The sequence below is a fragment of the Diadema antillarum genome, unplaced genomic scaffold (genome assembly GCF_040938485.1).
Source record: "Diadema antillarum isolate AM-2024a unplaced genomic scaffold, OU_Dant_1.0 scf00000195, whole genome shotgun sequence".
In the NCBI taxonomy this organism is placed as follows: Eukaryota; Metazoa; Echinodermata; class Echinoidea; order Diadematoida; family Diadematidae; genus Diadema; species Diadema antillarum.
Window position 1 is genome coordinate 147675 of NW_027271084.1, and position 16077 is coordinate 163751.

Below are 16077 nucleotides of genomic sequence, written 5' to 3' on the forward strand. Positions count from 1 at the left end.
CACACTATATGACCTGACCTTACGAGTAGGCTTACAACTGTTCTGTCTTCAGTACATTTTACCAATGAGTATTACAGTGCATGCAGCGGGCACTGCGTGCGCTTGCATCTTACTGTATTGTGAATGGCTGAAAGCCCACGACCAGTCACAGAAATTCAACATGTCGGACCATATACAGTGTGCCGCGGGCTTTAAATTTTAATTTCCACATGTATCAATACATGAGGTAAATCTCTCATTTGTTTCACAGCACTCTGAAATAGTACGAGCAAAGTGATCCATTTCCTGTCATTAACAATCTTCTTCTTGTGTTATTCACAGAAGGCTATGTTTTGTTTTTGAAAGTGTTCAATGAGTTTCCGTGGGGAACATGACATCTGGGCTTGCAAGCAGTGGTAATAGACCCCAACCGAAGGTTGTGCCACTGTAGAGAGAAAATGTACATGTACGTGTAGGTGTAGCACCCCCTCTGAAAACATCAGTGTAATATACCCAAGCTGTTTTCACATAGGTGAAATAAAACCTGCCTTAAATGAAAGTGATTCATACCTGGGCTCATCCAGCTCGGCCAGCTGATACAGCATCTCAAAGACCTGGCCTCCCGTTGCCATGACTACGCCGGGCAACGAGCGTTCCAGCTCCGATGCGTGGGAGTGGCCATAGGATCCCATGTTCTGTGGGGGAGAAAACATAGCATCACTTCATGAATTTATGATCAGTGGTGGATGTAAAGTGTGAGGAGACAGAAAGAGGAGTCAATGTTTATATTCCTTTTTCTGCACTGGAGTTGGAAGAGAATTAAAAAAAAACACCCCAAACCCCCCCCCCCCCCCAAAAAAAAAAAAAAAAAAAAAAAAACCAAAAAACAAAACAAAAGCAAAACAAAACAAATAAAATACATACAGTCAAACATACAAACGAATGATCATGCCTAGGCAACTGCACTGATGTGCTTTTGCCTTGGTTTACTATGCCTTTATTTCCCTTGGATGGAACAGCTATCCCATCATGCATCAGAGTTTTTGTATGGTTGAACTTGTACAATGTACCTCTCACTACAGAAATGCCATTCTTGAAACAAATCTTGAGTGCAAATTCTGTTCACATAATTGAAGGATGCTGACATGGCACCTCAAAGGATCCTGAGGAAAAGACTAATATGTTTCTGAAAGTAGAGCTGGTTGTGGCTTGCCTTTGTACACTAAGAAGAAGAGTGGATACTTCAAACACATTTTTCTATCAAATACCTACATCTGGGCTACTCCTTGGTGTGTATGCATATCATGTCTATCTGTCAACTAAGTTATGTTGTTGTTGTTGTTGTTTTTTGTGGGGGTGAATGTTGTGGGAGGGGCTGGAATAATACATGCAACACAAGGGTTCTACAGAGTAGCAACCTACTTACATAAAAAATAAACACTCCCACCAAAAAGAATAAAAAAAACAACACCCCACACAAACACAACATTCCACAAAAACAAGACCCCCCCCCAAAAAAAAAAAAAAAAAAAAAATGAAAGCAAGAGATTATCAAGCAGAAATGAAGAAAAACTCATACCCAAAAGTGGGCATTCTTGAAGAAAACTCATACCCAATAACAACCCAGTTTAACATTTCTATCATTTCTTATAGACCAGACTTACGTCATCTATCCTGGCACTGCTGCCAACGGATGATATGACCGGTACGTGCAGCTTGACGCTGAGGTCCTGTTCCTCATCAAACTCGAGCTCGGACAGCAGCTTCTGGTCCTTGGTCGTCACCATCTGCATTGGAGGACACAACATGTGAGTGGATGGCTTACTGGAGGTTCAGTCAGTGCTTGCCTGGACTTGAACTTGAAGTCACTCAGATTCCAAACAAATCGTCAGTTCCTAGACTTCTCCTGAAGTTCAAGAGGATTTGTGCTAACGTGGAATCATCCTGACAATTTTTATTTTTTTGTTGTACTGTAAAAGAGGAAATTTTCATGGTGTTGAAATTTTCACGCATTTTGAGCAACCAGAAACTAGCGTGAAAATAAAAGCACCCTAATATTTTTGCATGCCACATGTTCCAGCAGTTGATGTCTTGATTCCGCGGACTTAAAAAACACATGAAACTCATCTTACCCGGCAGAGGGTGAAAAATTAGTTGTGCAAAAATATCCACTTTTACAGTATACAGTGACAAAAGCAAATTCAAAGCAGCTGGAGTTTACAAATGTCAGAAGGAGAACCTATTCAAGTTTCAGAAATGTATATAAGATATAGGAGAAAGATCGATGCATTCAAACATTGTAAGGTTTGCACCTCAAACTCTTACATTTCATCACAATTTTATGAAGAATTGCAAATTTATCAATTTCTCGAGCACATCATCTTATTTGTGTGAACTTGAGTTGACAGTGTACTAACATCTGATCTATTTGAGGCTATGAACAGTCGGTAACTGTTCTAATGTATGTGCCACTAACAGTTAGGGGAAACGATTTCTATACATCCATTCACCAGATTGAATCTTCAAAACACATTCAGCATACATATTGAAGACAGGAGACAATGGTGAGAAACATTCACAACATACCAGTCTATCGTTGGCCATAATCTGGACATTGTCCAGTGTCGTCTTCAGCCGCTGGGCAATCTTGCTCCTCACACTCTGCAGTGTCTCATTACTGTGTCCCTATAGACAGAAAAGAAGAGTGTGGATGGAACACCTTGTGGAATTTCAGATTTACAAGCCATCACTTAGACATCGCTTTATTCAGGATGCCATTCTATACATACAGTACATACCTGTGCACAACATCTACAACTGAACACTAATTCATCACAAAATTATGTAAAGAGTAACATAAATCATTCACTACACTACTGTCACGCACTATTACCTAATTATAGGTCGTACAAAGTTCAAGTCAACCAAGCTAAAGGTTAGTGCATGGGAAATGATAATGTGGACCTTTAACACACTTTTATCATCACTATTTCTGTACCGATGCCCAAGTGAACAGCTAGTGCTCCAAAATTCAATTTTGTGGGTAACCCAAACATCACATAACCTCACTCATGGTCAACAATAGTTGCTGTCTAGGTAAGAAGGGAGTGCAGTATCTCTCACTAAACAGAGAATATCCCAAATCCACAGGAATACCCTACGTTCCCCTAAGCCACAGACAGTTACTCACCACCACGACAAACTCGGTGCGGTGGGCGTCGGTGCAGGCGACGTGCATGGTGATGGTGTGACCCTGGAAGGAGGCGCCATGGGGCAGGATGGTGCGCGGAGAGGTAAACTGATCCTCCACCGTCACCACGTAGGTCTCGGCCAGCTGCAGCAGGCGCTCAATCTCTAGCAGCTTGCCCGTCCTGGAGGCCAGAAATGGAGGTGAATTACATAATAGTAATAATAATAATGATGATAATTATACAACATGGACTGACCTTGAGGGGGTACAACATTTATTGCCTGAACTAGAATTGTATTGCCCGAGTCGAAGACAAGGGCAATGCCATTTTAGTGAGGGCAATTAATATTGTATAAACTAGTAGAATGATTTCATGAGAGATTTACTTTACACCTAACAATTTGTACGATTGAGCATGATGATGTCATAATCAAAGAATTGTCCTGAAAACATTACCAATTCTTTGTAGAATTCCTTGCTATTCTGTAACTCCTTCCAATCTGCCAAACAGGTGCCCCTCTTGTTCAACACATGCCAACTTTAGGCTCTCTTCTTACTCAAGTGATTTATATGTACATTGGCTTCTTTGTCACAGTGTGGCAATGCAATCAACCAAATACCATATTCGCTGGCGATACGGCCGCGCCATTTTCAACAAAAAGCAGTTAAGTCGGGGTGAGGCCTATACGCCAGCATAAGCAAAATCACTACTCTACGTCTATTGTCTTTTCAACACAAGAGACCATCCACCTGCCTAACCGACACACATAATCATGTATGGGACCATGCAATGCGCCGACTGTTGTTATTGTTATATAGGAAACGTGTGGAAACACACAGAAATTACAAAGTTTCTTATAAAACAAAATAAAGTAGAAAAGTAGAATGTAATGAAGTTTTGATCAGAACAAAATTGCTCTGATTTTTTTTCCGTGTTTTTTTTTTCATCAACAATGTCGGGTTGCGGCTTATCCGGTGTTGCGGCCTTATCAGCGGCGAATACGTATGTATGTAAAGTGTACAGTATAGAGCAAAGTACAGTGACAGTACAAATAGAATCATTTTAAACTGGAGTTTATCACCAAGTAGTGCTACTCTATATTCTTATTTTGGAATGACTGGTCTGGGACAAAATGAATGTAGCTAATATGGAATATAAACATGGAAAATAAAATAAAGCAACTTAGAATCACAACCCTGTATCACTAAACTCAACATTTAACCGCTCATTATGTCGAGCTGTATGATAAAAGCAATACCTCGACGGGGATGGAACGATGGCTGCTTCTGGGACGGTGGCCGCAGTCAGTGTCTTGGTGGCCATGGCGACAGCCTCGGCCATGGCCGTGCCCTTGACCGCCATGTAGGCAAGGCCGAGCCGCTTGTAACACTCTGAGATGAAGTGCTTGTGAAGATCCAGCACATCCTATGGTACAATGTACAAAGATGATTAAACACCTCGTTTAACAAACAACAGTCTTTCGCCAAATATTTTTCTTTTCTTCTGAATTTTGGACTACACATACGTAGGCTGTCAACGTTAGAAATGAAGAAAATTATATGCCAATGAATCACTCAAAAACAGGTAACAAACTGTACCTGTATCAGCAGAATTCCTCATTGAATACATACAGAGAGGAAGCATTTACCTTCATTTCTACCTACCTGCTACAGCTTAAAAAGCATCACATTAAAAATTCAGACCTACATGTATTCTCTACTGACACAGATGAATGGGAAAAAAGTGAATACTGTAAAAGTGGACATTTTTGCGGTGTTGCAATTTTCGCGCATTTCGTGCAACCAGAAACTAGTGCGAAAATAAAAGCGTGCGAATATCTTTGCTTGCCATATATTCCTGTGCGTGATGTCTCGATTCCGCGGAATTAAAAACACGCGAAACTCTTCTTACCCGGCCCAGCCCGAAAAATTAGTCACGCGAAAATATCCACTTTTACAGTACATAAAAGGAAAAAAAAATCAGCCCATGGACAAGGAAATTATTCTCACCTTCTTGAGTCGCTGTGACAGGTTGGTGTATGACATGCACATAATCTGCCTGATGGCCAGCTCTGCTATGGACTCATTGGATGACTCCAACACTATCCTCCACATGTAGTCCAGTCCAAACAGCTCAAGTTTCTCCACAATCTGGGTGGATTCACACAAATCGAAGCAGTGCTTGTCATCCGGACAATTCACATGCACAAATCAAGCCACATCTGACTCCTGAATATTTTGACTGCATATTTCACACTGAATTGTAAGGGATATTGTTAAATCGAGTAACCTCAGCTTGCCTATAAAGGCATCACAACCAGAAGTCAAGTTTAATCAATCAGTTCCAATCAAAACACTTTGTATCCAGTTGATCCAGTCTAATCAAATCAAATTATAATTCTGAATATGCCACATATTTTGTAAGGTTTTTATTTTTGTGAATTTTGCAAGTAAATTTGTAAATTGAATAACACACGAAAATATCTACTCTCATGCCGACATGAATGCGACATGCACACATACATTTTTCTGTTCATTACTGCACTCAACAATTGCAAATTCAAGCCCTTGGGAAATTGTACGAAGTCCTGATTAACGATAAATTAGACTCTACATATACGGCGTATACAGTGTGACACAATGTCACAGGGTCAACTCACCAGTCCCCCACCAGCCTTGCGCAAGCAGTGGTTGTTGTTGTTGATGGACTCGAAGAAGGCGCGCAGGCAGTCGAAGCCCATGTGTGAGAGGTGGGAGGGGTCCAGCCGCAACAGCTTGTCCTTGAAGAGCTGCAGCTGGGTGTCGGCCTCAAGGTCTGTCAGCCCATGGCGGAACCACTCAAAGCAGGTCTAGAGGGGTGGGATGGGATGACATACACACCAGGGCTAGATTCTACAGGTGCGCAATTATCAGTCTACACCCATCATCACAACTATTACAGAGCAGATTCTTTTCCATGATTGATTTTTTGCACGGGGACAATTTCAATGTAATTTCATGTGCTTAAATGTAAATTCTGTAATTTCAGGGATGTTAGCATTTTTGTACAAAATTCCCCCATCTCAGGTATGTTTGCATGTCATAACTGTCGCAAATGGTTAATTCGAGTGTGAAATTCAGGACAATTTCCCCACTGTGAAATATTATGCATTTGTATTATCTCAACCCATGAATGATTCTCCTAGTCTCAGACATCAGAACGCTATCTCCAGTCATCATACAAGTGATAGACTCAATTTTAGAAGGCGTTCATTCTAGTGATCATTGGAAAGCAAAGCAGAGTGGCCGCAATGTACATGAAACTGGAGGAAACTAATGACAATCTGTTCATGATTTCCTTATGACACTTGTCAGTATATCAATATCCTGTTAGCAGTATCAATAGAAATGCAAAACATGGACATCGATGCATTAGATAACAACATTTTACTCGTTGACAGATATTAAGCAATTGCAGGTATCATCAAAATCATCACACCTGGTAATTATACACAAAAACATCATGCATGTTACTCTAATCAACCACTGTGTAGTACAGAGTATACTACAGGAAATATTTCCCGTCTTAGCTACAGATGTGCATGCACAAAAATGTAGTTAAAACTATGAATACAAAAATACTTAATATGAATGAAGTGGTGGTTTGACAAAAATACGCCACACTTGACTAGCTTTTCAGCGCCTCCTTTCATTCATCCATATTGTGCATGCACATTCTCATATTATCAATAACACATTTGTGCATGGTAGCTGCTGTTGGATGAATGAAATTCCTACATTTATTTATTCAGTAATCATCACATAAGTTTCATAGACTGGCTCATTTTCATGGTGTCGGCAAAGGTCGTCTCACCTCTCGGTCTGATTCACATGCCTCAGGGTTGGCGACGAGAGTATCCCAGAGTTCCTTTGCCCGATGCCAGTGGAGATACAGCGCCCCCTCTTGCAGGATGAATGCCAGGAATTTCAGATGAATCTCCACATGCTGGAAATGATAGAACACAGGTTGACCATTGGCATGTAGTGTCGTCAGACATTAGTAATGTATGTTTACATATCATATCTTCTAATGTTCCCCCTGGTACATGAAATGCAGAGAACTAGTTAATTAAGTGTCTCTTTAAAGTCGCAAAGCAGAAAGTCACAGAAATGTGGTATACACTTTCTAGAAAAAAAACGGGGGCCTATTGTCATTAGAAATGGCACTTATATTCAGAGATACTTATATTCAATTTCTGCTTTTTATGTAATGGCGAGATAACAAAAGAATAATTCAGTCTCAGGGCATAAAAGTCTATTTAGTAAAAGGACTCAACACAAATATGAGAAGGGTGAGGACAATTTTCAATCCACATTACTACACTGGGTGTTATACGAAAACTTAATCTTCAACACATGCTTGACCAATAATGGCTATTTCGATGCCAGATGGCATCTACAGAATGATTTATTACTGACGACACAGACGAGATGAGTATGATGGATCAATTATAAATATCATCTTGACCCGCTGAGGACAAGCTGATTTTGCTATAACGTGCATTTCCCATAGACACCAGCCCACGTATACTCAGGACTAGACTTCAAACGGGTTAACACAGATGAGGTTGTACAATATCACAAGGGGAAGAAGTGAGGAGACACACGCTTACTTCGCCGTGTGAGTATTTTGTGTCAACTATGGTTGCACCTGACAGTCCCGCCTTCCCAGCTGCATTGATGGCCATCTTGTGGCACTTCATCAGGCTCTGTGTGGTCAGCTTGACAATGTCGTATGTCTTGTTCAGCTCTTGTGGAAGGCTCTAAACAGGGGGAGAGAGAGAGAGCAGTTCACAGTATTGAATCAAAATACCATGCATGTTATGCTCTGCGCTGTCATATAGTGCTAAAAGTGCTTCCAAACATATCAATTGATTTGGAATGACAGCACTGCAGAAAACCTAAAAAAAAACAAACAAACAAACAAACAAAAACCTGTCTTCAAGGACATGAATGCTTTCGAACTGATTTCTATTAGGGTAAAATGAGGGTTTGTACCATCACAGATACAAAAAAATAATTGCAGAAAGATATTATAGAATTAAGAGTATGCTCTCTTTTCAATCAGACTATGGCAGTCACTTGATCAGGTAGTATCACTAAATTACCCAATTATGAAATAGACTGGCAAAGGCACAATTCAAGCTCAGTCTCCCCCCTCCTCCTTCAAAGAAAAGAAGAGGATGGCTAAAAAAAAATGTATCAATGTATCTGATCAAAAAGTTTAATACAATTATTGACTATTTACCCATGATATCTAAACAATGAAACATATCCTGGAGCTGGATGAATGAAAGAGAATGTTGCTTACCTTATCACTCTTGTTGTAGCTCTGCTTGGTGATTCCCTTGGCTATCTGGTGGATCTGCCTCATGGCTGGCACCACAAACTGTCCCTGCATTCACAAAAGTCCACAATAAAGGCAAGATGTTAAAATCATAACAAAGAATCTGGCAACTACCTTGATAATAACAAATCTAAATATCCAGGATGAAAACGATTTTGTGATCTGTTGAAAGACATTTAGCTGATACAGTCAAACCTGTCTATAGCGGCCACCCAAGGGAGACAGAAAAAGTGACCGTTACAGACAGGTGGCCACTATAGACAGGTCATCCAACTTTGTGTGCATTGCTTACATGTACATGTATCATTGTTGCATCCTTACATGTTCATGTATGTGCGTACTTATACACACGTGTGTTTCATGCATTTAACCATGCCGGTGTATATTAAATTGTTGCACAGTAGTATGTGTACTGTCGTGAAGAAAGCTGAACACTAGTGCATTATTATGACTGAAAGAGGGATGAATGGCGATCACTGAACGTTTCCCGCACGGCTACAAAGGAGAAAAACATGCTGAATTATCGGCTCGGCTACGGCTGCATTGGGTTTTGGCCGCTATAGACAGGTTAAAAGCTACGGCGGGAAACAAAATTTGTGGCCGCTGGCCACGTTAGACAGGTGGCCGCTATACACAGGGTCTTTAACAGGGCTTTTCTCTCGGGGGGATTTTTCAGTGGCCGCTATAGACAGGTGGCCGCTAAGGCAGGTTTGACTGTATATAACTTGACAGACAAATCAAGATATCATAACTTAGCACTGCATGGCTGAAAAATACAGCCTGATTTCAGCTATTTCATGAAATAGGGTTCATTTCTATACCATAATCTACTTGACTTATCTCTTACTGTCATTACTATTAACATTATCTTCATCACATCATAACCATTGACATCACTGCAATCATTTCAAGTTTCAAAATCATTCTAGATACACCTTTTAAGAAACATTTTTGTGATAATGAAAATCATTAATTTTTGCAATCCATTTATCAATTTTCTCTACTTTCTCTTTATGGGGGAGGGGGGGGGGTGTGGGGGGAGAAAGGATAGGAAGGGGAAAACAAAAAAAAGTCTTTCCACACAATTTATTCCATGTCAATGATACGTCATTGGAAGCAAGAAAATCTTGAGTGCAGCTATGGCATGGAACAGCTTGTCTGCCATGTGTGGTGACAGTTGTTTTTTACACTGCTGCTTAACCCTATTCTAACTGGGCTATTTGAGACCAAGTTTTTACTGGGGGGGGTCAATTTGACCCCCCCCCCCCCCCCCCCTTCAGATCTCGGCCCCTGATGGTGCAATTACACAGTGATACGATCCCAAAATGTTGATTTTCTATGTTTAGTAAATTAATTATGCAAATTTATGCATGAAATCATATTCTCCCCTGTAACTCCATTAAAAAGACTGAAGGATTTCTAAATTTTTGTGTCAAAATTCCTCAAGACACATTAAACAATTTTCTTGTAAAAAATAGCACTATCAAAATCAATTTCTTTCGTTTTTTATTGTTTTGTTAATTTCTTATGTATTTCATTGTTTTTTCAACCTTTTGTTTTCTACTGTTTTTTTCCCAAAATTCATTGCAGGCACTCTTTCAAGCTTATCAACATTAGAATTAATTAATTTCAATGATTTAAAGTTGAAATAATCTAATTTATGTCAACTTAACAAAAAAACACAATTTGCATTGGATTTGCACACGATATCATGAATTAGAGCCGTTTTCGGGTTGACATGCATATGCAAAACATTACGTAACATCAGAACGAAGTACCTGGACGTCGAAAATTTGGTCTCAAAATATGCGGGAGACTTCAATGAAAAAAGTCATTAAACGACGCAGCAAAATCTTTGCACGTTGCAGAATCGTGGCGCGAAAGTTAAAATAGGGTTAAAGAGGTATGTCTGAATCTGCCACCTTCAGAGATAACCAGTTGTTCACAAGACTTGAAGAGTTTTATGGCAAAACGGGTTAACTCCATTCTTAGTTGACTTGAGACATTTGTGACTCAAGCTGCTAAAAAACACCAAAAAACCAAAGAAAATATGGGATATTTTTAATCATACATTCAAGAATATTCACTGTTATTATACAAGTATCAATGGAAAGTTTTAAATGCTCTATCTGATGATGGACTTTAAAAAAAAAAATTAAATGGCCCTTCGCCTATTTTGCGATCAAACTCTTTGCTTACAAAAGCTCTGCCACATACCCTCTTGATGTCATCGACACACTTGGCGACGTATTTGTTCTTGATCTGCATGCCAACGGCCAACGAGTCGCTCAGGATGACCAGGTGCTCCTCCAGGGCGTGTTCCATGTGGTTCTTGGGGATGGCTGGCAGGTGGGCCAGGTCCCACAGCAGTTCCAGGACCTGGGATAATGAGAAGGGGAACAAAACAGTTAGACAACAAAAACAAAGCACACACACACACACACACAAATGCACCAAAACAACAGATGAAACTACACTCAAGCCATATAATACTAGCAAACAATTGAAAATATAACAGGGGACTGCTTTCAGATCCTTGCAAGCTAGGAGTCAGTATTTGCAACAGGACAGCTAGATAACAAAAACAAAACATACAAATAAAAAATGCACCAAAACAAAACATGAAGCTATATAACAGGGGATTGCTTTCAGGTCCTTGCAAGTGAGGAGTCAGTATTTGCAACAGGACAGGACAACAGAATAGCAGTAAACATAGTTTCCTGCCAAATTTAGCCTGAAGAAAAAGATGAGCATTTATGAGAAATCTTAGTTTTTATCTATTTTGTTTTGTTTTGCATGTGCATCTCTATCTTTTTTTTTTCGAGGGGGGGGGGGGTGGCATTGGGGGAAGAGGTGGGGGAAGAGGAGAGGGCCGAGGACGCATGATACTTGCAACCAGCTGTTAAAACGTCAGCATGTCCCTACCTTGCACGTTGTCTTGGAGCTGCGGGCATCCCTCCCTATCCGACCAATCAGACTCAGCAGCTTCTCTTGCACACGCTCATTTTCGTTGTTCCACGCCTGCAAGTTTCCAACCGAAAAGTGAGCATAAAAAGTCAGAAATCTTATCCATAGAAGGAACATCTAAAATTTTACTGATGCACGGAATAAAATTAATTAAATAGAACACACACACAAACAGAAACTGACACACTTTCCAAGCAAACACCAGTATCATGTTTTAGTTTAAAAATGTGAGAAGTACCACTTATTCATTGTGAATAAAATCTAAGAGGAAGAATTTTCTCTAGTTTTGAAAGTACATTCTCTTAATATTTCATACTGAAAAAAAAAAATGTTCCAGTTGGTAGCCCTGTTCAGGTTACAATGAATGTGTAGTCAGGCATACTGCAATTTGTTTGGAGGTAGGCTTGACAAAGCTTTGCTGACAATTAGAGATCATCACACAAGATGACCTGAAGGAGAGGCCGGTATTTCCGGTCCAAAACATACCTTCTGGATCAGATGGAAGAGGTGTTCCAGCTGCTCGCTGTTGAACTTGACCGCAGCGGCAGCCATGATGGAGTGAATGTTGTCCACTACGGTCAGTGGCTGGTCATTCTGTGGGGAAAGTTGAGAGGATGTGATACAATCAGGATGAAATCGCAAATATCTACCCAGGTTACCAATTAGTTCAGAACGGGCAAGTACGGGTATACTGTGCGATGAAATATCACTGAAATAATGACCAATTGGAATACCTTTAATTTTAGAAGGAGGCCTTGTTACCTCTACTTACTGTAGCTCGATCTTGACATTCTATAGCTTTACGAGCATTGTACATACGACTTTCTGCGTGGCAAATTTATTTGTCTCGGCTCTCACAACCACACTTAAACCATCAAAGGCAAGCCTTTGGCATAGCATGTAAGTTCTTGTGAATTCAATCCTTTTTCTATAAGCATTTTCTTCTCATATTTGTTTCTTACAAAGGAAACATGATCCTTACTGAAACTTGTTCAATAATATGAGATTACCACGATTAGGTTGATCATCATTCAACGAATTAGATTATGGTAATTGCTAAGCTATAAAGAGCGTAAATGTGTATTGTTACTTGCAACCTTTTCAAATGGCGGTATTAAAGCAAATTTTCAAATGTAGACAGTATTGCTATTCAATTCAATTCACTCATTGCTGCAATTGCTGTTATTGTAATGTCTAAGTAAATTTGTATTAATTACTTGCATCATTTTTAATTGACAGTAAGCAAATTTTCGAATGTAAACAATTTGCTATTCACTTCAATCTTTGTTGCAATTGTTGTTGTTGCTGCTGCTGCCGTTATGTATCTTGTGAGACATCTTGTGTCCAGTTTTTATTCCTTTTACCTGCATTCTCCAGATCTTGGTGAGTTCCTCTATTGAGATTTTTGAGCCAAGAAACTCCACGATACCCTTCAGTTTGTCTGCGTACTGGGACTGGTCGATGTTGCCTGAAGGGTAGAACGGTCAGGACACATGGATTTTCAGGTAAAAACTTTTAGATCGAGGGCAACAAGTGCAAACACAAGATCACTCTTTGGCGGGGACATGCTTTTTATTCAACTACAGTCAACTCTGCTTAAGTCAATCATGAGGGGACTGAGGAACAACAAATTGACCTAGGCGATATTCAACTTCTGCATGTACAGGGAAATACACATACAGGTAAGGCTATCAATGTAACTCAGGACTTACCGTGCATTTTAATTTCGCGAATTTCGCGAGCGCCAAAATTCCCGAAATTAAAATGCACGCGAAAGTTTTTGTCTACACTACATGCATTGGACACCAGTGGCAATTCGCGAAAATTTCATGCCACGAAAAGGGCTGTCGGCTCCAATTCGCGAAAATTTCATGCCGCGAATATATCATGTTTTACAGTATCATTTATGTTGACTTAGCCGATTATTCGTCATATGTGCTGTCGACTTGCGCAGAGTTGACTGTATTTGTTTCCTACATCATAGCAACAGAGGACAGCAAATGCATGCACAGAATAATTTGCAATCACAGTCTTGTGGTCTGCGCGGTAAAATGCTCACATTGCAACAGAGATGGAATTCACTGCACCGAAAGAGACATCGTCATGGAAACTCACCTTCCATGGCGATGGAGAGGACCTTGTTGTCAACCAACCATGACAGGATGACGTCTTCCTCAATGGCGTTGCGATTCTTGCTGGAGATCCCTGTGTCTTCGATCATCTTGGTGATCTGGTAAGGAGAGCGGACTGTTCAGTTAGTGGAACTAGAAGTGGGCCACGTATTGAATAACATTTAGCGGGAGTGGGAGCCAGAAGGTATGTGACTCATGTACAACAGCAGACATATTTTAAAATAGTTAGTCCCAAAAGGTAAAGGAAATTTGGCTTTGAACTATTATGTCTAACCAAAGACATCAACCCCAAATATGGACCATCCCACTAATTCTCAGATTCTTCCATCCACAAATGCGTCAAGAAAGTGCATATCATTCCCACTTGACACCACTTATCAAAAGTCTATCTCCAAATGCGATTTCAGCTTTCACGGCATCTGTATTAACCTGCCTAACAGTGTTCACGTTTTCTTCAGTTCACAGACTACATGATAATGCATAGTTTATGTAATGATGTTGCACGAGAACCCTCTTCAGACTACTGGCCAACTGTGACTCATAGTATGCTACTTCAGAATTATCTCTAGCATTCATTTGAAGATGGAGCTCATATATTAAGTCTGTAAGTTGGCCAAACTGCTCTCCCCCATTCTCTTCTCAAAGAAGACTGCATTGGGCTACCCTGACAACCGTAAGCTTGTGAGCGCATGAGAATGGCAATCTGCTTCATTGTGACAAAATATCATCATGTGATGTACCACTGGAACAATGAGCATGGTCTTGAGAAGGGAAATATGGGAAACATGTGGGGAATGAAGGATTCATGTCTAACAGAAGATGTAGCATTCATAATGCTTATTCCCATCTAGCATCCAATGTGAGCAAGGCCTGACTGGCTGCCCACCTCTTTCAGACTGTTCATTTTGGCGTTGAAGTGGGGCGAGTTCAGCATTCGCAAGGCCACACTCAGCCGCAGGTCGTCCACTCTCTTCACGTCGTCCACCCAGAAGTGCAGGCAAAGGAGCTTCATGGTGGTCAGCAGCTCTGAGATGTTGCCAGTTTTCTGCGGCAGCAAAGTTAAAACCGACAGAGCAAAGTGTGAAACTGCTCATCTCCCTGGCTGTGATATCACTAAGGCCTTACTTGTCTGTGGCTTGCCCCTGGCACACTAAAACCGGGGTAAGGCGCAACTATAATACTGCTACACCAGCAAATGTCACAAAACAGAAAGCATACAATTTGGTAAAAAGCCATAATTTTGGTGGCCACGGATTTGAAATGAAAGAAGTCCTGTTTCTCAAATGATCCTCAAATTGGCAACTCAGAAGCATCTACTGGACAATAACTTCTTTTTTCTTGTCATTACACAGAGGTTTTATTTTCCACAGGAGCCTCTCAATCTTAACTAAAGGAAAGTCTTGCTTTAAAGGCTGACTCAATGATTCATTGAACAGTAAATGGCTATATCACCGATAGTGTCTGAAAGAGTAAGAAAAAAACAAAACAAAACAAAAGAAGGCTGAACCAACCTTTCTCTTGAGCTCGTGTTCCTTGAGGTCCTGGACGTACTTCAGGACCTGCTTCTCCACCTGCCCCATGAATGGGGCAAACTTCAGCGGGTTCAGGTACTCGGCACACCGTCCTAGGGGCTGCATCAAGGTCGACAGAGTCTGTGGCAAACAGACATGACATGCAAGCCATGGTGAGTCATACAATGCACTATATCTCAGAGAAAATGTCACAATACTGTAAAAGTGGAAATTTTTGCGGTGTGGAAATTTTCAAACATTTCAAATAACCAGAAGCTAGTGTGAAAATAAAGGCATGCCAATATTTTTGCACGCCATATGTTGCAGTAATTACTGTCCTGATTCCTCAGAATTAAAAAACATGCAAGTTTCATCTTACCGGGCCAAGCACGAAAAATTAATCACACAAAGCTATCCACTTTTACAGAATGTGAGCAAGAAACTTGAAATAGCCATATTATGAATGTCCATCAATAAAGAGCATATCTCTATCCACTTTAATGGAGCCATTGTCTATTTTGCTGAAACACAACCCCTGTTATTCCCATCAAAAAATATAGATAATGATTTTGATGAAAATTACGCAGTCTCTCCTTGAAAACATAAAGAGAAACACTTTTACTTCTCAAGAGTGACATTTTTTTTCTGTTGACTGCTTTCATTTCAACCCATATGACAGTGACAGGGTTTTGAGAGATATCTTTGCATTTCCTAAATAATGAATGACACTAACAGTGCAAAACACGGTATTGTCGATTGAAGATGAAAAAAAGAAGAAAAGAAACAAAACTAGAACTATCACTCATTGTGATTAATATACCCCCACCCACAACTGAGGAAATTAGCTCAACCATGATTTTTTTTTTACTTTTTAATGAAAAAAAAAAAAACTAATGCAATGCACTGTCCAAC

At 40.2% G+C, this 16077-nt stretch overlaps 1 protein-coding gene across 1 annotated transcript in view; it reads right to left on the bottom strand.

Annotated features, from left to right (window-relative positions):
• LOC139723596 (ubiquitin carboxyl-terminal hydrolase 24-like) overlaps window positions 1-16077 on the bottom strand; it is a 63196-nt gene that overhangs the window by 35123 nt on the left and 11996 nt on the right. Inside the window, exons 6-22 of the mRNA XM_071634830.1 lie at window positions 15166-15306; window positions 14541-14699; window positions 13638-13752; window positions 12887-12990; window positions 12009-12116; window positions 11481-11576; window positions 10773-10934; window positions 8520-8603; window positions 7822-7971; window positions 7023-7154; window positions 5830-6018; window positions 5180-5320; window positions 4429-4595; window positions 3170-3350; window positions 2566-2664; window positions 1644-1766; window positions 550-674 (exon numbers count right to left, since the gene is read on the bottom strand). Of these exons, the coding sequence (XP_071490931.1) occupies window positions 550-674; window positions 1644-1766; window positions 2566-2664; window positions 3170-3350; window positions 4429-4595; window positions 5180-5320; window positions 5830-6018; window positions 7023-7154; window positions 7822-7971; window positions 8520-8603; window positions 10773-10934; window positions 11481-11576; window positions 12009-12116; window positions 12887-12990; window positions 13638-13752; window positions 14541-14699; window positions 15166-15306 (2276 nt within the window). The remainder of the gene's footprint in view (window positions 1-549; window positions 675-1643; window positions 1767-2565; window positions 2665-3169; window positions 3351-4428; window positions 4596-5179; window positions 5321-5829; window positions 6019-7022; window positions 7155-7821; window positions 7972-8519; window positions 8604-10772; window positions 10935-11480; window positions 11577-12008; window positions 12117-12886; window positions 12991-13637; window positions 13753-14540; window positions 14700-15165; window positions 15307-16077) is intronic.